Genomic DNA, 21,555 nt, shown 5'->3' with positions numbered 1-21,555 from the left:
AGTTCAGATCAACAGGGATACCATTCTCCTGTGAGGAAAGTTTATTCAGTTATGATAATATACCTTAGAAAATGTTCACTTCTCTGGCACACCCAAAGTTAAATATTGCACCTTTAATTCCAGAAGATGGCAGTGGTGCTAGGCTACTATCCATCCTGAACTTGTTGCCGGCAGGGGGCGGTGTTTCGCCTCCGAGCCAACAGCCGGTGGAAGTTCAACAAGAGAAGAAGAACGACACAATGTTTTCCCCCCCAACAGATTGCTTAAACTAAAATATTAGCCTCATGCCTTTCACTAACTTCAAACTGACCACAACATGATACCTATAGTTTGAAAAAAAGGCTGACGTTAATCGTGTTGAATATCTGATACGCTGTGTGCCTAGTAAGTGAATGTCTTTTAAAGCTCAGGCTGTAAGTTATAGCTAACAATTGCTAGCCCAAGACGTTATATCTGTCAACATTAGCTTACATGCTAACGGTAGCTGTGTTTTCAATGGGAGTGTGTTATTGAGTGTGTGTGCGTCTCGTCAGACACTTGAGGATGAAGGTGAAGATCCACCAGTGGAACGGAGTGGCCTCCTGGCTGTGGGTGGCCAACGATGAGAACTGTGGGATCTGCAGGATGCCCTTCAATGGCTGCTGCCCAGAATGTGAGTAACGTTATGGAAAATGTGTGTGTGTGTGTGTGTGTGTGTGTGTGTGTGTGTGTGTGTGTGTGTGTGAGTGTGTGATCATGCTGACCAGGATAATGTTAAAACACAAATGAATGTTTGGCTGCACTCAATGTGTCAAGAACTTTGCACATTGGATCACTTTTCACAGGAATTTGTTTTACAGAGTAATTGTGAAGTAATGGAACTGCAGAGGTTAGTTTTTTTTCAAACCAAATGAATATATCAACTTTGTAAAAAGTATTTACTTTGAGAGGACATGTAAATGATGTAACAATAGGTGACACTCGTTATTTAGAGGGTATTTTAAACTGGCATTTTTTGACATGATAAATAGTTTTATTTTCCTTGGTTAAACTGTAATGATGCAGTAATGAAGGAGTAAACATTGTGTAAATCCTTACTACCCATTTATTTTCAGTCATCAGTATTATTGAAGGTTACCGTTCTGAGGATATTACACTTTTTGAAACTGTGTTGTAATGATTATGAACTTGTTTTTGCAGGTAAAGTGCCTGGGGATGACTGCCCGCTGGTTTGGGGTCAGTGCTCCCACTGCTTCCACATGCACTGCATCTTGAAATGGCTGAACTCCCAGCAGGTCCAGCAGCAGTGCCCCATGTGCCGACAGGAGTGGAAGTTCAAAGAATGAAGCGGAAGCGAAAGACTCCTTCGCGAACCTCAAATTTTTTTTTTATATCAGCTGTAAATAACTTATGTTTTTGTATTATCGTGTCGACGGAGTTAGTATGTGATCAAATAAAATGAAAGCTACTTTACCTGCCCTGTTTGCCTCTTGCACTTCTTTAGTGTTGTTTCATCAGTATGCTCGATTGCCCCTGAGGCCTCTGTGGCAGCGCTTTGGAATCAAATGACCTGAATTTGAGCGTGTTGCTGCTGACTGATGCTGACTTTAATCCCTCTTCATGAGACTAAGCAGGTTGTTTTGTGTCTCTAGTAATGGGCTTCAAGAACCACATAATAGGTGTTTCATATCGGAGTGAATTTTTTTCCTTTTGAAATGAAATAATAGATGTTTTGGCTGCATTAGGGGCAGTGGAGCTGAACACACATTGACATATACAGTATAGTGAACGTGTTAGCACAAAGACATCTGCAGTTGTTTCCGGCCTCCTGATGAATTGAAGTCCAATTTTCTCACCTAGCTCGAAAAAGAGGAAGCCATTGTTTTACTTCAGGCACACTTGCTCCAAGCCATGGATAGTTAAAAAGCCTTTGATAGGCAAATAGGATTAAAAAAAAATCACAAAAAGCTGACCGGTTTCGACATACTGGGTCCTCTTCAGGGCATGACTAAAAAAATAATAAAGAGAACTCATTAATGCAAACTATCCAAAAAAACAATTAAAAGGTATAACAAAAAAAAAATCTATTCTATTTGTATTCTAACCAAACTGTTTTGGTCTCCTGCTGGGAAACCTACAGACTGGATTTTTAGCTGCAGTGTGAACCACTATGTTGATCAGTAAACTGTGAGTGCTGTTTGGTGCTGGGCAGTTAATGTACAGTGAGTGGGGTTATCAGAGAAAGGGAGTTTTCCACTGAAAATTAACTTGATGAAAGATGTGTTTGTGAGAAGAAAAACAGAAATAGTTGCTACAAAAAAACTGTTGACTGACTGTGGAGTTGACAAATGTGACACATTTCACATTACACATAACATAAGCACCATTGTTGACTTCATAAATGTGACGAGTCTGTTTGACCAGAAACATAAAGTGATGCTCATTCAGTCTTTGATCCAGGGGCGGCCACATTTTCTTTTTCTTTTTTTTAATATATGACATGTCCCTTATAATAGCCGTAGGTATTTGTTCCATATTTTTGAAAATCAATTAACAATTTGTATTATGAAGAACACCTGCTGCTACTGCTGCTGCCTCTCTGTCTGTCTGTAATCCGCCACTATACGAGAATGCTGTTCTCATTGACCAATGAAAAGCGCCTCCTCTATCAATCTATCAACAGTGAAGTGATACATGATTGACACTTCATTCATTTGTATTGCACTACACATTAATACACACTATTAAGATAAGGATATCTAGGCCTAATCAGTGGTGTTTTATGTACAACACTGGTGGGGCATTTGACAGGCTGATTAGATAGGCTTCTGATGCATCCATTATCCTGAAACAGCCAAGTAATCGTCACATGGCAACAGAATGAGAGAGAGGGATAATTTGATGTTGCCTGCTGTGATGACGCAAGTCACGCAACACAACACATTAATTGTGTTTGGTTAACAATATTTATCTAACCTATATTTATTAAAGAATAGCTGCTCCCCCTTGACATCACATCACTTAGGTCAGGTTAGTTAGGTTTCATTTATGCTCATCATTCTTGTTCTCAAACTCTCACAACACAAACTGAAAAGATTTTGTATGATGAACTTTATTTCAAAAAGTATAAAAAGTCAAACACAGTCAAGTACTATACATCTAAAAGTGATCGCGAGGCAAGAATTCAAAAGCCCAAAGAATTGAAAAGGTCGTCCTCATCATCCAAGCGACACGCAAGATGGAAAACCAGCGACTACAAATCAAGCGATTTGTTTCAGTTCACTAATGCGGTAGAAAAAAAATATATCGGATGCTTCTACTTCAGCACACAATCAATTCGTATCCATCTGGAGATCAGGGGCCAGCCCTTGCCAGTAAAAGGTTATTTTTCCATTCAGAGGGAGGTGGGGGGGGGGGCAGCCTATGGGCTCCTTCGTCGGCCCCTCCATCCACTCCAACACACATCCATAGTCCTTGACCTCCAGAGCTAAAGCAGCTCACAAAAGCAGGATTCTACTCTGATGTGGCCTTTTTCTCTCTGTCCAACCCATGCAGACCAGACCAGTGGCAGTGGATCTCAAAACCAGCATTGTGGCTATGAAGGCCAGATGTTTTCTCTTATTCACTTTGAGCCCGGCCGAAGAGCTCCAACAGCTCCTTGTTGTCCGGTTCGATCAGGTCGGCTGGCTTCTCCCCGTTCTCGTTCTCCAGCTCGGGGTCTGCGCCCAGCGAGAGGAGGTAGCTGCAAAGAATAACACAATACACACCATTCATGCTTACTGTTTTTTTTGTTTTTAAAGATTCTTTTTCTATGCATTTTTCCTGCTTTATTCATTGACAGTACAGAGAGACAGAGATGACATGTAGAGAACGACCCGGGCAGGATTAGAAACCACTATGGCCTACACCACAAGCGCCCCCTCCCCCCCCCCCCCACCCCTCAATTCCTGCTGACTAAAACAGATCCAGTCTTGCTGATGTGTGCACCATTGGCAAACTCAATGCAAGCGTATGTCATATTTCAGTGTCAGGAAGAGTCAAGGAGAGTGGGCCAAGAATTCAGCAGATCCTAAAGCTTCTCTTACCTCTGTGACGTAGGTTTAGCTGTGGAGCCTACGTACGGCGTGTGTGGTGATATGTCTTTGCAAAATGTGTCAACATGTAACCTCAGCTGCGTCCTACTGGCTGCATTTAAGGCGAGACACTGCAGGCAAAAACGTCCTTCTTTCAATCACTGCTCAATTTTGAGATCTTTCGGCTATTTTCAACTGGCAAATATGCATGACGATATCTATAAGTTAAAATGTCTAACCTATTCACTTGCAGTGTCTCACGTTAAAGGGAAATCAAAAGTGTAATCAGCAACACTTACATTTTCCCAAAGTGGTCAGCTTAAAAGCACCACTACTATGGCTCTTTGAGAGACGAAATAACACATTCTTCCTCTTAGAAATGGAAAGCTGTATTCATAAGCAGCAAAATGATCTCACTTTAAACTGAGCTAGAGTTTAGAATGTCTAGTGACCCCTCTGTGTAATATAAATCTAAGAATTCATGCTTACCGTGCGATGTGTGGGAAGCCGTCGCTGCAGGCCATGTGCAGTGGGGTCCACTGCTCCTCGTCCCGCTGGTGGATATCTGCTCCGTACTTCACCAGCACCTTCACACACTCCAGGTTCCCAGACAGGACGGCCTCGTGGATGGCAGCCATGCCTATAAAGAGAGAAATCACCTGTTAGTTCAGCACAGAGCACTGCTGTGGATGTAGCTGCAGAAATGCATTGTTTACTAAGGGGCCCTCACCAGAGTTGTAGATGGTTTCCAGGCTGACTCTTCTGGCTCTCATATAACAGCCGATCCTCTCCAGCTCGCCCTCTCTCACATAGTCCTGGAAGACCACCTCCTCTGGGAAGTGCACGTTGCGGTTTGGCTTGGGAGAAGCGTTGTCAGCCGGGACGTCCTGGGCGTAATCCTGTGACACAGGACTGTGATAGTACTTCATCTTGGTCCGGACGGGGTTAACTGTATCTCTTTTAGAAGAAATGGTCAAATCCTGCAGCACAACTATATTAAGAAAGAGTTTGACCTCCTTCAAGTCAAGTCAAACTGAAAGTAGTTTTTCCTTAAAAGGTAGAAGTTCTGATGCAGAAAGAAGGTGCAGTAGTGCTTCTCGGTGTGGCTGTCTTTGGTGTCCGATGATGTGGCCCTGTGTATATGGAGTGGTTCCTCTGAAGGCCAGGTCCTCCTCGTGGGGCTCTTTATACTCTCTGAGGGGCTATTTTTAAGACACCAGATTTGGAAGATGAGTAACCCTCTCTGGTCAGACCCCCTTCCAGATCATATCTCCAGACATGACAACCAGTAACCTCTGCCTCTGTTGTTCGCCAACACACACACGCACGCACGCAGGCACGCACACACACACACACACACACACACACACTGTCCACTTAAAGATAGTGGTGAAACCCCTAGGGGGTGTGGCTGGATAATTCTAGTAAACACCAGGCAGGATAAAAATGGCTTATTCTAGAGTGTGTCAGTTTAAAACTGCAAGGGCACATGCAAGGGTCAAATACCATGCCGCTTGGGCTGTTGACAAATAACTGCATGGACATAAACAGACAAGGCAGATGTCAAATTCGTCATCATATTCTATCTTGAGCGTTGGTGTGAGACATAGGATGGGTTCCTAATGGTCATTTCTAAATGACTGAACAGCTCATTTCATTGCCATGTGACTAATGATTTATTTCATTTCCAGATGATTGACTAATGTGTATAAATACTGGGTGTTACTGATGCAACATTTCAAAAATAATTTTTAAAGGTCATATATTATGCTCATTTTCAAGTTTAAAATTGTAATTTGGGTTTCTACTAGAAACTGATTTCATGGTGGAGTGACCAAAAAAAACATATTTCTCACAGTGCCAATGCTGAATTTCCTCTTTTCAGCCTCTGACTGAAACACTTAGTTTTAGAGCCTGTCCCTTTAATCTGAGTCTGTGCTGATTGGCCCTGAATCAAATTTTTATTTTAACTGCCAGTTAGATTCAGGGGTATCTGGGTGTGTGGCTTATCCTAGACCTAGGTGGAGGTAGTGCTAAGTTAGGATAGTAATTGGGGGCGTGGCTTCTCAGCTCATGACTTATGAAGGGCAGATACATCTGACACAGGTTTTCAGAAATAGTTTTTTATATATACTTGGGAGTCTTTAGTCCCACCTGGGAATCAGATTAAAGTTGAAAAACCGTACTAAGTGCATTTTGCATAATAGGTGATCTTTTTTATGAACAGACATCGACACCCAGAAGCCACACCGCTAGCAGATGGGAACAATTTCTTTGCAATAAATGAAAATGAAAATCTATGTAAATTGAATATCGTTTGGGTTTTGGACATTTTGTCCAACAAAACAAGCACATTTTAATTGGTCATTTTGGGCTATGGGAACTTACACTCACGGCCACTTTATTTGAACTTTAGCCATTGTCTTGACCATGTCTACATGCATTGAGTTTCTGCCATGTGATTGGCTGATTAGCTATTTGTTTTTAAAAGCAATTCAACAGGTGTACCTAAAAAAGTGGCCGGTGAGTGTATATTGAGCCTTTAACCATTTCCTTGCATGTTATAGACCAACAAAAACTATTTAGGATTTAAAGGTGTAGCATAGTCTACAACTATTGCTTCAGGTTTATGAGTGAAATAATACAGATTTAAATATTAAGGTAAACCGCCAGATAACAGAAAGAATGAAGACATGTATTTTTGGAATTTTTTGTTTATTGGCCACCATTTCACGATTTCCACATCAATTTGGATACAATGGAATGCTTTGTTAAGTTTCCCTCACCACTGTACAGCTGTCAAACCCATCCCCTTGCTCTACTCAAGCCTCCCCTCCTTGCCAAGCACATCCGCGCACACACAAGACACTCACTCTGTACATTCATTTCCCTGTTCATAGACCATCAGAAAATGTGAACTAGTCATTCAACTCATCACACAGCAAACTCCACCATTCACACAGCTCACACACACACACACACACACACGGCTGTGGCAACACAGGTGTTAGGTAGAGCCAAAAGGGGATAAAGGAGGTACAGGATGGGTGAGGGGCGGGGGCTGTGCAACTGTTCCCTCCCCGAAAGATATAATGGACACTTCTCTCAGACCAACATCACCAGTAAACTGTACCAATTTCTGTCTGCTTCAGTAAGCACAATGAATCTCTGAGTAGGCATGAATGCAGTGCGACCTATCAGAACTGGAGCCAGAAACCATCCCAGGGTCTGAGAGCGTGTCAAAGGGCCAACTCTGCCCCAGCAGGGCCAACTGGCTACAGCTGGGCACCACGGTACATCGTTAAAAATGACAAGTCCCAAGTTAATAAAAAAAATAACTTCAGTGAAAGCAATTAAATAAAATAAGATTTTCCCCAGAAAAAAGTTTACCTTTATTCTTTTTAATAAAATAAAAAAAGAGTCAGTAGCCATGATGAAATGAGACTGAACCGAGACATTATTTGGGAATGAAGAAATGAAAACAAAGCCCCGCTAAAAGAAAGAAAATAATTGGTCTCAGCTACAGATGGGGGGGAGGGGGCCTTTGTGCTACACTGGAGAAAGAAGCTCTGTGGGGTTTATTTCAGTGAAGACATTACAAAATAAACACATCTATAGGATGGCCCCTTGTCCCCTGAGAGATCAGTCCTTACAAATCCACCACACAAAACTCCTGTCCTTTAGATCACAGGGAAAAGAACAGTCAGTCCCCCCCCAACCCCTTTCATACTAATACAGGTGACAACACTTATTTAGCCCATACTCACATATTGAACAATGGCAAGGCTTCTTTTTTTTCTTTTAAGGAGGAGGGGAGCAAATTTCTTCAGGGAAAGCAAACATTTTGAAAACTGGATCTCAATGCTATTTTGTTTTTTGTTTACATTTGGTTTTAAAATATACAAGGCAAACAGCTTGATATGGAGCTTTGTAGAGAAGGCATTGAGGTCTCCCATAGAGGTGGTGCGCTGCTCCACAGAGTCCCCCCTCCCACCCCCCAGTCAGGCCAGATGTTGCGAGGTTGGAGATTGTGGCTGGCTAAAAAGAGCCTGCCACGCCAATGATGGCCGGCTGACTGAGTTAGTTAAGGGGGGCAGTAGTAATGTTCACAGGACAGGGAAGGTCCAGGGGGGAGGGAAGGTGTTGATGGTGACTGTTTGGAAGGGTTTTGGGGGTGGGACTCTCTCTCTCTTTCCACTGCCAGCTCTTACAACTCGTCATGTTCATCCTCTCCATCGGAGTCAACGTCCTGTCCATCTTCAATGTCTTCCAAATCCTGGAGAGCAGAAGAACCACATTACCACTGAATCCCTCAAGCATGCAGGCATAGGTTACAGAGAGTGCACTATAAACTAGCTCTGCAAGTTACACCAAGGCATTCTCAGACACACTTCACAAGGCTGGATACATTACTCAATGTTTAGAAAGGTAGCGCCAGGAGACATATATTCTCAGAGGACATCTTGGGCAATCCATTCATGTGTAAGTTAAGGACAGTGTGGCCCTTTGTTTAGACTGAAGCGATGCCCGTGCCGCTATTTTTTGGTAGCCTGGTCCCCGGCCAAAGGCTAATGGAAGGCTACGACAGCTGCAGACAGCATTCGGCTGGGCTACATTTAGACTTCAGAGAAGGGGGCGTATAGTAGTGGGCAATAGTAGAGCAAAAAGGTGCCATTAACAAGGTCCCCACTCCTACTGTAATGTGTAGGGATGTAGCACACAGGAAGGTAAGGGAGAGTTTGTCAAACATGCACCCCCTGCTTCTATAACTATAAGTTATGGTGGAAAGTTTGTTCAGTAAAATTGTATCAGTCACTTTCAGTTTAACATTTTGCATCTGGATTAAAAAAGGTGCCTTTCTTCATTTATTTACAGAACATGCTATACTGTATACACACTTTTTTGTATAGTTGTGCTGCTAGCCCCACCTCACAGGTCAGTTCTAAGAACCCAGAAATCCTCATGAGTTAGTCCCGTTGATCTATTTTTGGTAGCATCAGACCTGATGCCCGATACGCTTCCAAAAATCACAGAGGTTTCAGTGAGTGACATGCATGCACGTGATGGCTCGACTTTCAGAGTTTAAGAGTTCAAATGAAAACCGAAATCTTAATATTATTCCAAATAATATTGCAGTTGAATGAAAATCAACCTAAATGTAACTTACGAGACAATTATTAGTCATGAAACACTGCCACTAGTTTATGTAGCAGCTGTTTTTTTTATGACTACCTCCTCAATGTGAATGCCGCCACTGGTGTTTAGTATATGAACACAAACACAACTATACAAAGTGCCCACACACACACCCAACAGTGCACGGCATAAAAAGTAAGAATTGTTTGTCGTCTCCAAAAAAAAGGTATCCACAGAGGGAGTCACTACCTCAAGAAGAGCTGAACAGATAAAGTCTAGCTACATTCATCACATCGCTAGAGGAACACTGCAGAACTAGACAAGACATTTGTTTGGAACCGTTCATTAATGGTTCTGCTCCCTATAAAGAGTGCCAGATGATCTCACCTCTGCGTCCATCTCTTCATCGTCATCTCCTGCAGGTGCACCGCCATCCTGACCACCGCTCTCCAGGAACTTGCTGAAACCTTCCAGCGTTCTCTCCCCGTTGTAGTCGATGACCTGTTGATCAGACATTATTTCTGATTAACGTACAAGATTGTGCCTTATCCCCGGCGCCGTCAAAAGAGGTCTTTAAAATGCAAGCACGAAGAATGCAGAAAAAATAGCTGTATTTATGTTCACACATACAGCTCATCCGGGTACATGTGTGAAAGGGGCTTCATCAGATTGCTAAACTGAAGGCTGTCATGCGACCGCCTGGTCAATAAAGAAGCGCTGGCAGGTGCATTTTCAATCTCAATGCGTGTGCAGTCACAGGAATTTATAAGAACCAAACACCTACATAATGGTCCAGAAATCCACAAGGCCAGCAAGCTCGGGTTTCTGCATGTTAACGCTTCTAAATCAAGAGGCACTAATGATACTGAGGAGGCCAATATGGCAATATTTTGGGATCCAAATACCCACCCAGATCACTATCAGTCACATGCAGTGGCATGTAATTTATGAGATGGTCAACAAGATTCTTTGGAGATTAAATGATTACATATCAGTCAACACAAATGAAGTTTTTCATAGGATCCTGAAGATAAGAGATGATACCAAACAAATATGGCATCTCTCTCTCTCTGCTAATGGATCTAATGTAACGAAGGTAATATATGATGTAGGACGTTATGAACACTAACCTTATTCTCTTCTCCTGCAGGGAAGAACTTAAGAGTAGGGAAGCTGTGGACTTTGACTGTGTCGATCTCATTGGCTGTGGAGTCCATCTTAGCCACGATGATGTCAGCACTGTCCTTATACTTCTCTCCCAGCTTCTCCCAGATGGGAGTCAGCTGTTTGCAGTGTCCACACCAAGGTGCATCTGAAATAAACACAAAAAAAAAACATGACAGTTTAGCGTTTTAGTTACAAATATAAAGTACACTTGGATTGGCTTTAGCTCCTTTTAGATAGGGACGAGTAAACACACTTAAATGCAATATAAAGTCGTGAGTTTGCTTTTAGTCCATTAAGATAAGTTTGATGTCAGAGTTTATACAGGACTATTAAATCCCAATGTACTGTATATCTGGAAGCAGGCAAATACGGACTGAACAGTCATTTGCAGCCTCAGCTTCATGGCATTGCTCCCCTCTGACTGACAAGAAGCCTCTTCCCCTAAGGGAATATCCCGCTGTGTATGACTGGCCGTAAGCTGTAGCCAGCAATGGAAAATTCCTCTAAAAATAGTGTCAATTTCGATGTGGATCACTAAAAATAATTCAGCAGCTGTATGTAACCAGACCCTTTTCACCATCAGATTCTGGTAACAAAGTCATTTGCAGAGAGTGCGGCTGAGAGGTTATGAGTGAGGCCCCAGCATGACACTCTTATTTGGAAAAGGGCTTAGCACAGGCAAAGCAAGGAGGGTCAAGATTTGAGTTTCAGACACTGAAGCTGAAAGGCTAAGGAAAATCTCCCCCTATGAGCAACTGAGCTTAAAGGTGAAGTAAGCGGTTCATTTATATTAATATAAGTGTTAAATCGCTCTTTATTCATACAGTAATCATTTACACGATGTGCGCGTTTCATAAAGCCGATCTCTTAGTCAGCTGCTCTGCATGTAATAAGCAATTAAACTTTATGTAGTATCCCGAAATTTTATCCAATCACAAGAGAGAACGCTATAAACCGACACCCGTCCGCACCCGTCTCACTCATGGTCTCACTGCCGGTGCACGCCAGAACGACACATGGGTGAATGTTTATGTGCCTACAATGGCGGAGCAGGTAAAAATCCTTCCCAATGTCTGTTTTGATGGTTTTTAATCATGTTTTATCACACTTATGGATCTGAGATGATGCTAGATAACTTGCTGCTCGAAGACCGCAGTGCATTAATGTGGTGACGTAGGGACGAGGGAGGGGACTGCTAACTGCAGTAACTGACAGGAAGTTAGCTAAAAGAACCATTCCGCTTACAGCTCCTTTAAGGCTACAACACAAAAAAAAAAAATCTAAATCAAAATGTTTTAAACACAGTGAAAATGAAAACTCCTGCTGACAAGAAAGAGGCTCTTACAGAATTCCACAAAGACATTCTTAGATGAATCGAAGACGACCTCCTCGAAGTTCTTGCCGACCAAAACCCTGACGGGGGTTTTGTCCCAGTCTTCAGGGATGTCCTGGCTCATGAGGTGGGGCTGTGAGGGAACAGAAAACAAATTGTATTGAAAAACTGTTCTTAAATTGCGTGTAAAAACACATGGTCATGTTTTAGCAGCGTATTCAGCACAAGCTCAGGAGTGTAGTTTAATAGACAAACCGTGGTATTAACAGGATTAGGGATTTAATTGCTTGTGGCTGTCCAAAACTATTTGCACTGAGCAGTTGTGTGAACAATTGTCCACATGTCACATTTCAAAGCCTCTGGAAAACCTGGTATATAATAGTTCAACTCAATACATAATGAGTGTCAATAAGCTTTTACAAAAATCTGATTAAACAGTCATTGTTTTTATAGAATGTCCGTGCTGCTGTGATTGGATACTTATTGTGTTATAAGTACCAGAGTAAGCCCACCTCATCTCAACCAAATTCAAGTTAAGTTCATCAACCTTAAATTAGAATATTGAATTTGGATTGATAAATATGCCAAACTTTTCCGATTTTTACCATCATACAACTTACTCCCAAAATTACAGAGTTAGAAGGGTTTTGCGGTTAACAGGGACTTTAAGATTTAAAGTCCATACTTGACGTAGCATTTATCAAATCCCAAAGGTGGATGCATCTCTTTAACAAACATGTCTTGTCCTGACAGACCTCTCCCCTCTCTCTCTCACCTTGAGTTTGCCTTCAGTGAAGAGTGTGCAGAACTTGACGATGTTCTCTGTGGTGATGGCCTCGCTCTCGGGCCTGTACTTGGTCATCTCGTCCTCCAGGGTGATGAGGCGGATGGCGGGACACTCCTCTTTCTTCAGGCCGAAGAACTCCAGGATGCGCTGGTTGTCGTCGACGTCGCTGTCGATGAAAATGAACAAGATCTGGACAGAGGGGGGAGATGGAAGATTTTCAGGTCAGTCAAAATGTCTTCCAAGTCTTAAGATTTCAAAAATGGGTCTTGACAGCTATGAATGTGTAATTAATGTGTCAGTTGTTGTTTCTACTGCCGAGAAAAAACCCCGGACTTAGAGCAGAAGGTTTAAAATCCATTGGCAATTGCCGAACGTTTACCTCATGTACTGTAAATGCGCCGACAGTGTTGTTGTAATTACTGAGAATTCCTCGTGGGGGTGACATACGTTACGCACCACAGCTTGTACGTATATAGAATGCACAGCAATCACATTTGACACGTGAAGGAAAAGACAGTTGACCCACCTTGCCCTTGAATCCCTCTGCGGCCTTCTTGAACTCGGTCATTTTGTCCTGGAAGTCTTTGGCGGCTTTGGGCAAGAACATGAGGATGTGGGACTTGATCTCTCCTCCGAAGATTTTAGGGGCAGTCTGCAGAAAACAGAAGTGTACAAGTTATACATGTGGGGGGATCACATTTAGAAAAACAGATGGCTGTGGACCTTAGTGTGGAGTGGCAAAGTGAGACATATCGGACACGTGAAGGATGTGCAGGGAACCCGGCCATTACCTGCTCAGTGAACTCGATGACAAGAGGCAGCTGGTTGGCCTTGACGAAAGCCAGGAGGTTCTCTTTGGTCAGCTCTCCATCAAAGGTATTGCGGCCTTCATCAAACTAGAGGGAACATTGAAAAGAGACACAAATAGAATAAGTAGTCTGCCCCATGAGCATCAAACATAGATTTACCACAGAAAATACTTTTAATTCCCCTGCTTGTAAAACAGCCAGCAGCCCAAGCTGACTTTTATGAAGTGTTAAGAATATCAGTGGTACAGCCAAGTAGCCCTTACTAGCAACAGGAAGATGGACATTTGGTTGGTGGCATGCTGCCCACCTTACAGCCACTGAGCCAGGCTTTGACACTTAAGCCTAAGGCCACCAATGAAATAAACAAGTGAAACCCCAGCTGTTTATGGAGACACAACCCCTGCTCGGGAAGGATTGGCCTGGCTGAAGGCAACACACACAGCGCATGGCAGCCGTGTTATTATCAGAGTAAACATGGAAACAACAACAACAGTACTAACATGGATCAAAGCCTAGAGACAAAGAGAGTCGAGCCTTGGTCCATGTGCCAAAATGTACAGGGATATTTCAATTTTGATGTAAGGCTATATGGTAGAGTCAAGACGTAAAGTAAAGAAGTAAAAATTTTAATTAAACAAATAATACCAATTGATTAACAAAGTATACACCACATGTAAAATCTTTGTGAAACAGTAGCCAACATATGGTAAATGGACTACAATTGTACAGCACGTGATTGCATTTCAAAGCACTAAACTAGGGCTTGCGTGGACAACATGCCCACCTACAGTGCTGTCATGCAAGGCTCTAGCCTGCACGGGTTCAGCGTCTTACCAGTGACTCAATCACCAAACCTGTGAGGGAATAGAACATTTTTTTTGGAGGATTTTTGATTTAAATTAAAATTTATAGTCACGAATTTCAAAACATTGACCTTTTCATTTGAAAATGTAAACAGTTGCTTATTTACACATCCCACAGACATGCGTGCAACATTAGCATTCTTATGGAGTTTTTTGTTCGTTTCTTGTCATGGCAAATGTAAATCAAATATGTCATTCTTTTAGCTTTTTTTTGTGTTTACGAATTCTTAGAAAATACACGGTTCTTTACAGCTGTTGCAGTGAGTGTGAACCAAAAGAGTAAAGTTGAGGCCTGACAGCTAAACAATAAGCTGAAACTGGCTCTAAGCCAATGAGAGCTGTAGAATAACTGCGGCTTTTAAAAAAGGTAGCACTGTAGTTCCATCATCCCTGTCACATAATCAACCAATCCGCTTACACTTATTACATTTGTTTAAATTCCATTGGTAATCATTTGCATTTAAGAAAAGCATAGTGAGCAAAGAATTAAAAGCAGAATGAAATGTAAAACAATCCCGACTTTAAATCAGGTAATATTGACCATTTGCTGAAATGCTTTATAGTAGAGCAATCAGTCTGATACAGTAGGGTTTAGACTGAATGTATAATAATTAATTCACTGTTGCTTCATATTTATTTGATGACATAAACTGGACCTTCACCCGATGTGACAAATCACACATCGATTGAAATATGATTTTGCTGATTAGGAAGCAAAATGGTCTCTGACCTATTTAGCAAGTGATAGTAGTAGTTCAAACTAGGACACCAGACAAGCTGGTTTACATTTCACTGACCCAGTAAGCATTACCTCACCCTATGCTCATAACCAATAGGGCTACTGGAGACGTATGGATAGCTAACAACTCTATACCATTCATCAACATAAGGTCAAAACGCTGAAGTCATTCACTTGATAGGTGGAGCGACAGGCCCAAAGACAGGCCCATGTATAAATGTTGGAACAACCTCAGAGCGGCCCAGATTAGCACCAGATAGTGGATACGGCGAGGTCGACAGAATCACATTACCGAGGTGTAAATCAAAAACTGTCTTCAGCAGCTCGTCGGTAAACGCCTGTATATGTCAGAGTGTTTTTCACAAGCTCATGAAAGGGCCACTCATAATAACTTATTCCCAGTATATTATGATTACACCAGTAAACCGCTTACCAAATTGGTTGACAAGTGTTAATTGTATGATGAACTGTAACCACACTTTACCAGTATGTTATGAATTACCAGAGGAATATTTGTGTCCTAAGTTCCATGCACTTAGCGTCACTATAGTATAAATGCAAAATCGATGAATGGATCGAGCAACATCAAAGAGAACCAATATGCAAGTTTAAACGTACCTTCTTGAAGAGGACAACACTGTCCTTTGACACCTCAAACTTGGCGTAAATAGCTTCATCGGAGGTCATGGCGAAGGGAATGTCGTCTATGGCTTCAGCGGCCTTCTCGTAGGCCTTGGCATCCTCGGAGGAGAAATCCTACAGACACATAAGAACATTCCCTAAGAATAAAGCACTGTGCAAGCGATGGGCGACGATTAAAACGTCCCTCTTGATCATTTTAACTGCCAATTTGAAGATTTCACAACAGACCAAAACGTCTTACGATTGATACGGCTGGACAAACAAACGAGAGTAATACTTTTTATGCATTTGGAGGAATTATCTATGCACGTTGGAAAGTGAAGATAACATCAGTCATCCAAGAATCTAAATAAAATTTGTGATTACAATTAAACAAAAGTACTTATTTAAGGCAAGATACTTAAGGCAAAAACTGTTAAAAAAAAAAAAACAGTTGTCAATTCAGAGTTCTCCCTTTTTGCTTCCATAACATGTCTACTTTCATACTAGTATAAATAAAAACGATACATTTAGATTTTTATTTGACAAAACATTCAGTCTGAACTAAAAAAAACTCTCAACTTCTAAGCACTTGCATCAACTAAATCTTCTATAATTATTCTTAGAACTATGAAGGTTATAACAAATGTATGTGTTCATATAATGTTGTTAATTGTCTGATTTATGATCAATTTTGTTCTTAAAAACATGCAGACAATTCATTTTTTGAGACCTGTACAAAGCATTTTTGATTCATCAAATTAAAAAAGGCTGTATAGATTATCTGCTCAGTAAAAACTTTGGACACTTATATATTGTCAAAACGAACTAAAGGTTTTAACTCTGGCTTTAACCAACATTGATTTTAGGTTATTGAAAAAGATGCAAATGTAGGCAAAATTAGGTAGATTTTGCCATATTTTCATATTTATTCCAACATTTGGAAAAAAAATGTGTAATACAGAAAAATTATTAGTTTGGTTTATTGTAACTAATCAACTGGTTTCTTGATGATATGTTTAAGTTAACAATGTCCCCCTTGTTCAGCTGCAGTGTCTTGCCTTAAACCTTAATGTATTGAGGCCATGAGAGATCCTGTACCTTAAAGAATCCGATGGCTGCCACCTCATTGTCTGCGATCAGAGACTCAGCCTCTGCGACAGAGGCCAGCGTGGCTACAGCTGGGCCTGTGCGCTTCTTCAGCCAGTTGACGATATCATCTGCCTGTCTGCCAGCTGCAAGACAACACAACACAACAACTCAAGTACGTCTGTATGCACACACACACACACATTACGGGCCTAAGGTTGAACTTTAAAAGATTTAAATGAAATATAGACAATGTAATGTGTTTCGAGGCTGCGTGCAGATTAGGAAAAGATTCATCCCAGGCAGCTAGGGAGAAACCCGACCTCAGCTTAAATACTATAGAGCCTCAGGGGAGAAGACCAATTCACAGCGCTCTAGTCTCTACTGTGGTTAAAGCTGAGGACGTGTAGGCACAGAAACCCTTCAAACACTTTGTGGTGTGAAAGTTTGAATGATTTTTTTTTAAAGTGGCAAAATGTCAACCCCAAAAACAATGGACGAGTTCTAGGACAGATGACAATAGTAGCTGCTCATTTGTTTTCACTTTCAAATCCAAAACACCAACTTGTAAGCTAATCAAATTATACAGTAATAAAAATCTTTAGGCTAACTTTAATATATATATATAAAGAAGTTTCCTTCCCTTCTTTCAAGTAAAATTGATCAATTTAAATAGGTTTGAAATAGACTTGGCTGTCCATGTTGAACCAGTGATGCAACATGGTAGCAAATTTGACTGATTCACATAATTGAAGTAGTGATACTGCACATCTCAGACAGTGTGTGGGAGAAGCTTCTAGAGGCTGGACTTGGAACAGTCATTTCCACACACACACACACACACACACACAAAAACTTCCCAAGCTCCTCCCCCCTCCCTTTCCAAAGCGAGCCCAGCCCAGTGGAGAAGAGTGGACGTGAAGAAGTGCACATACTTCCAGTGGGCTCAGAGTCAGTGTGAGAGGAATGTGTAGGGAAGCCCTAACCCCCTCCTTTCTGTCTCAGTCATGTTGCTGAAAGCCGATTGGCCGACTGACAGTCTAGGTTGCTGTGAAGATCGTATTACCAGGATAAAGAAAATCAGTGGGGTACGCCTATGGTTATGAGATCTGATTCTTTTTGCCATCTATTAAGCATTTCATAACATTACCCACTTTATTGAGACAGGGCTTACCCAAGATTGCATCATTTAGAGAGATTTTTTAAAATTCACTACATAATTAAGCACACTGTCAGGGTAGAGGAAAATTAAGTTGCACGACCAAATATTTTTTACATTTAAAGTTCAATGGAGAACTCATTTGAATTTAAATGTTTTAAAAAATAAAAAACTGCAAAGCCAATGTATTTTGGGAAAAATAATTGCATCGTACTACTTTAAAGTAGCACAACACAATATTAAATTGGGAGAAAAATTTCCTATGAAGATTGGGACAATGTAAAATGCTAAACGGCTTTATGCCGTCACATGTATATATTTACGCACTGTCTATCTAAATATTATTAATTTTTAATAAGGGATCCTAATCACTTTAATTCATGTATTTGTATGCATTTTATTGAAACAAATTTCATGATGTGCCATGCGCATCTTATGTCTGTATTAATACCAATACAAAAGTTACACTACCGTATATACATGGAGCTCACCACTGCCTCCAACGTTAAAAGTAATCCCTGTCAAACAAGTGTGTGACAATTAAAAAACCCTGAGAAAAACGCTCACCGGAATACTCCTTGGGTGACTCCTTGTCTCCTCCCTTGAAGAACTTGATGGTGGGGTATCCCCTCACTCCGTACTCCTGGGCCAGCTCCGTCTCCTCTGTGGCGTCCACCTTGCCCAGGCGCACCGCTGAGCCCTCGGCCTTCAGCATGCCGGCTGCCTTGGCGTACTCTGGAACCAGGGCCTTGCAGTGGCCGCACCATGGGGCATCTGAGGCAGGGAGGACATGTTAGTAGGGCACATACAAAAGGTTGGATAAAAATAAAATACATTGGGATGATTTATTATAATAGGGTTGGAAATCAAAAACAGGAAAAAAAAGGTCAGCAACATAACAAAGATGGAGCTGCATGGAGCTACTCTCATTATTGATCCCCCCCCCCCCCACAAATCATTATTCCCTCTACTCGCTGACTGTTAATGCTGTATGTCCATCCCAGTGATGACTTTACAGTTCCTGATTTGTCTCAACAGCCTTAAACCCTATGAAATTTAACTCTATGCATTTGTGCAGTGCTAACTAGATTTGATTTCCTCAAGAATAAACAGCGACTTAATTTAATTCTTAGATGATTAAATAGAATAGTTTTGTGATGATGACCCATACAAAAAAAAGAAAGAATAATGAACAATTTTAGCTATTTTAGTGTCAAGACACTGTCCTGCTCATATAAAGCAGAGCAGAATCACATGCTACGGAACAATTCGTCGATCTGGTCAATGGCAGAATTTATTAGACTATTTTGATAGGTGCACAATTCAATCATTCACTTTTCGTATTGAATTTTCTGACATTAAAAAAGTAAAAATGACAGAGGACTTGCTATAGGAATTTTATTGTATTTCAGACTTTCTAAACTAAAGAATATATCCTTCTTAAACACTCACAACATTTTACCACAGATTAATTGATGATGAAAATAACAAATGCCTTATCGATTTTTTTCCAGGGCTGCTTTTGTTGGCTTTTTTTAAAAGGGAGAGTTTTCACTTGAAGAGAAGTCCTTTGAGGACAATGCATTCATAGCCTCGGGGCCAGAGCAGACTGCCATAAAAATAACTTCATTAGGTTTCACATGCTTATTGGGAGGCCATGGTGTCCAATGTGCATGTAAAAGTGCTAATCATAAATGACACGTCGAATAAAATGACCTGCATTGCATCACTTTTCATTCGTGATAAACATCAGAACTTCCTTGTTCCAGGCCAGGTCAAAATAAACCGCACAGATAAACTTTTGTGAAGTACACGTCAACCTAGCGCTCCACATCCCAACATTAAGATCCCGCCCACCTCGGGAGTACGTGGGCAAACAAAGCCCGTCATCCTTCCCATCCTGAGCTCATTGGATAGTTTTCCTCGCTGCTAAATCTGATAGGTCCACGCATCAGCCACATATTGTGTGATAGGGTCAACAACCTGACGAAATGAAGCGGGATGGGCCTGCAAGCTGCAAAGAGATGGCTCATTAATGCCTGTGGTATGACACTAAAACAAACCATCATCGAATATTATTAAGAATACTAGACTTCTTCAACATGAACACTGAATTAAAATGACAGTAAATAAGACGTCCAGGCTGCACACAAATCGAAACCTACAGTATGAAACCACAGCAAACAATCGAAACTCAACCTCACTCTTTCCTTATTCTCCCACGCTCTTGTACTATTTTCTCCTCTGGCTAATTATGTTCAAAATAGTTAAAATGATGTTATTGCACTAAAAACGTTATTTTGTATGCACTGGCTGGCTTCCGAAGGGAAATAGACTAGGATGCGCTGCTGTGTTAGCAACGTTATCTATAACATACTGAAGCTATAATCAGGACAAAGTAAGAATATGATTTAACACAAATTACAATGGGATTAACGTCAGAAGTAGTACAATTTCGAGGTAACGGCGTTATGACAACTTTCGTTTACACTTGGTTTACAGTAGCCTACACTCGGTTAGAGTAGTGGTGGTAGTGGGAAATAGTCTGACGATGAGAAAAGGCAGCCTGGTAAACTATGTAACCGTCCATTTGTTTATGCAGGTTGAACTACTGTGAAATAAGATACAAGTCTTGGTGCCATATTGAGCATGACTTAAGTACGTTAGCAAATAGACGCACTTGTCACAAATGTCAAAGTTTAATGCTAACATTTAACCAGGCTGTATTTAGCTAGCTAGCCGTGCAAACCGGCGAGCCCACTGCTGGAGACGGCTAGCGTTAGCTTCAGATATTTTAGTAAACATTTATACTTACAGAATTCAACCAGGATGTTGGGGTGAGCTTTAAGAGCCTCGTCCAAGTTACTTTTCTTCAGCACCAGGACGTCATCTTCCTCGGGTAACTCAGCCCGGCTGGCCACAGCCAGAGTGCATATGAGCAAAAACTTCAACATAGTTGCCGTCGAGTATTCTTCCTGACAGAGACGTGAGAGCTGTAGACACGGTCGGTTACGGTTAAGCGGGGAAATTGGTCTGAGTTTCGCCGTTCTTCCTTGATGAATGTTGGGAGAGTAGCTGGTATTTTATGTGTACCGCTACTAACGTGGCACTGCACGCAGAAACCGGAGGGGTCAGTTGTAGTGCGCATGCGCCTTTATCAGGCCGAAAGCAGTTCGTGTTGAAATGTGACTGGACCGCTGCAGACTGCACCTGGAAGTGAAAGAGCGGCGCTCCCTGCTCCCTGCTGGCATGCCTACACATCTACACATCAGCCCTGACAGATAGATAACACACAGGAATCATAATGGGACAGTGTATGGGAAACTTGATTTTTACGCACACACACCTTTTAAACGGGCATAGTTAAAACTGGAAATGTATCCATTTAGCGTTTCAATAAGCTTGTAGCCTTTATCATTTATTGTGTAGGCCTACATCATGCAGCTTTACAAAAATAAAAATATATAGTTTTCAGAATGTTTGAAAACTATATTCTGTAGCGTAAGTGTGATTATTTTAAATTGGTTATTCACATACTCTTACTTAGCCTACTGGCTGTGGGGTGTATGGAACAGCAACTGATGCAACTATGGAGAGCTTTTAGGAAATATAGAAATGATTGTGTTTGCCGAGAGGGACAAAGTCTGAATGGTTTGACAGTGACAGTCACGTGATGTTTTACTAACAACTCTGTTTACACTACTGTAGACCTAAAGGAGAAAAATGGAAAATGTACTCATCATTTGTATTGATTTTAGGGTGAGAGTGTTAACGGCTTGGTTCACTCAAATGGGCTAACA

At 41.4% G+C, this 21,555-nt stretch overlaps 3 protein-coding genes across 4 annotated transcripts; 1 reads left to right on the top strand and 2 right to left on the bottom strand.

The window, feature by feature from the left end:
- The first annotated feature begins 236 nt into the window (after positions 1 to 236).
- anapc11 (APC11 anaphase promoting complex subunit 11 homolog (yeast)) lies at positions 237 to 1,420 on the top strand. Of its 2 annotated transcripts, none has more exons than XM_080029729.1 (3): positions 237 to 384; positions 534 to 652; positions 1,180 to 1,420. In XM_080029729.1, exons 2-3 carry the CDS (start codon positions 544 to 546, stop codon positions 1,323 to 1,325), a joined length of 255 nt encoding a protein of 84 aa, XP_079885855.1. In that variant the 5' UTR covers positions 237 to 384; positions 534 to 543; the 3' UTR covers positions 1,326 to 1,420. The 2 variants fall into 2 exon arrangements, with proteins under 2 accessions (XP_079885855.1, XP_079885856.1); XM_080029730.1 differs by having other exon boundaries at positions 503 to 652.
- Positions 1,421 to 3,597: 2,177 nt separating this feature from the next.
- On the bottom strand, positions 3,598 to 4,981 carry ppp1r27b (protein phosphatase 1, regulatory subunit 27b; the record flags this gene model as incomplete). The annotated part of the gene is made up of 3 exons (XM_080028882.1): positions 3,598 to 3,721; positions 4,542 to 4,692; positions 4,783 to 4,981. The coding sequence occupies 3 exons, from the start codon at positions 4,979 to 4,981 to the stop codon at positions 3,598 to 3,600; spliced, it is 474 nt and encodes a 157-aa protein (XP_079885008.1).
- A 1,769-nt stretch (positions 4,982 to 6,750) lies between these two features.
- On the bottom strand, positions 6,751 to 20,903 carry p4hb (prolyl 4-hydroxylase, beta polypeptide). Its single transcript, XM_080029111.1, has 11 exons — positions 20,571 to 20,903; positions 18,323 to 18,529; positions 16,609 to 16,742; positions 15,505 to 15,642; positions 13,267 to 13,371; positions 13,002 to 13,127; positions 12,464 to 12,664; positions 11,701 to 11,821; positions 10,319 to 10,500; positions 9,576 to 9,689; positions 6,751 to 8,328 (listed from the first exon to the last, which is right to left on the bottom strand). The coding sequence occupies exons 1-11, from the start codon at positions 20,707 to 20,709 to the stop codon at positions 8,260 to 8,262; spliced, it is 1,536 nt and encodes a 511-aa protein (XP_079885237.1). The 5' UTR covers positions 20,710 to 20,903; the 3' UTR covers positions 6,751 to 8,259.
- Positions 20,904 to 21,555: the final 652 nt, after the last annotated feature.

The sequence above is a fragment of the Ammodytes marinus genome, assembly GCF_949987685.1.
Source record: "Ammodytes marinus genome assembly, chromosome: 6".
In the NCBI taxonomy this organism is placed as follows: Eukaryota; Metazoa; Chordata; class Actinopteri; order Uranoscopiformes; family Ammodytidae; genus Ammodytes; species Ammodytes marinus.
Note: the sequence above shows the minus strand (reverse complement) of the source record. Positions and strands in the feature narration are given on the sequence as shown.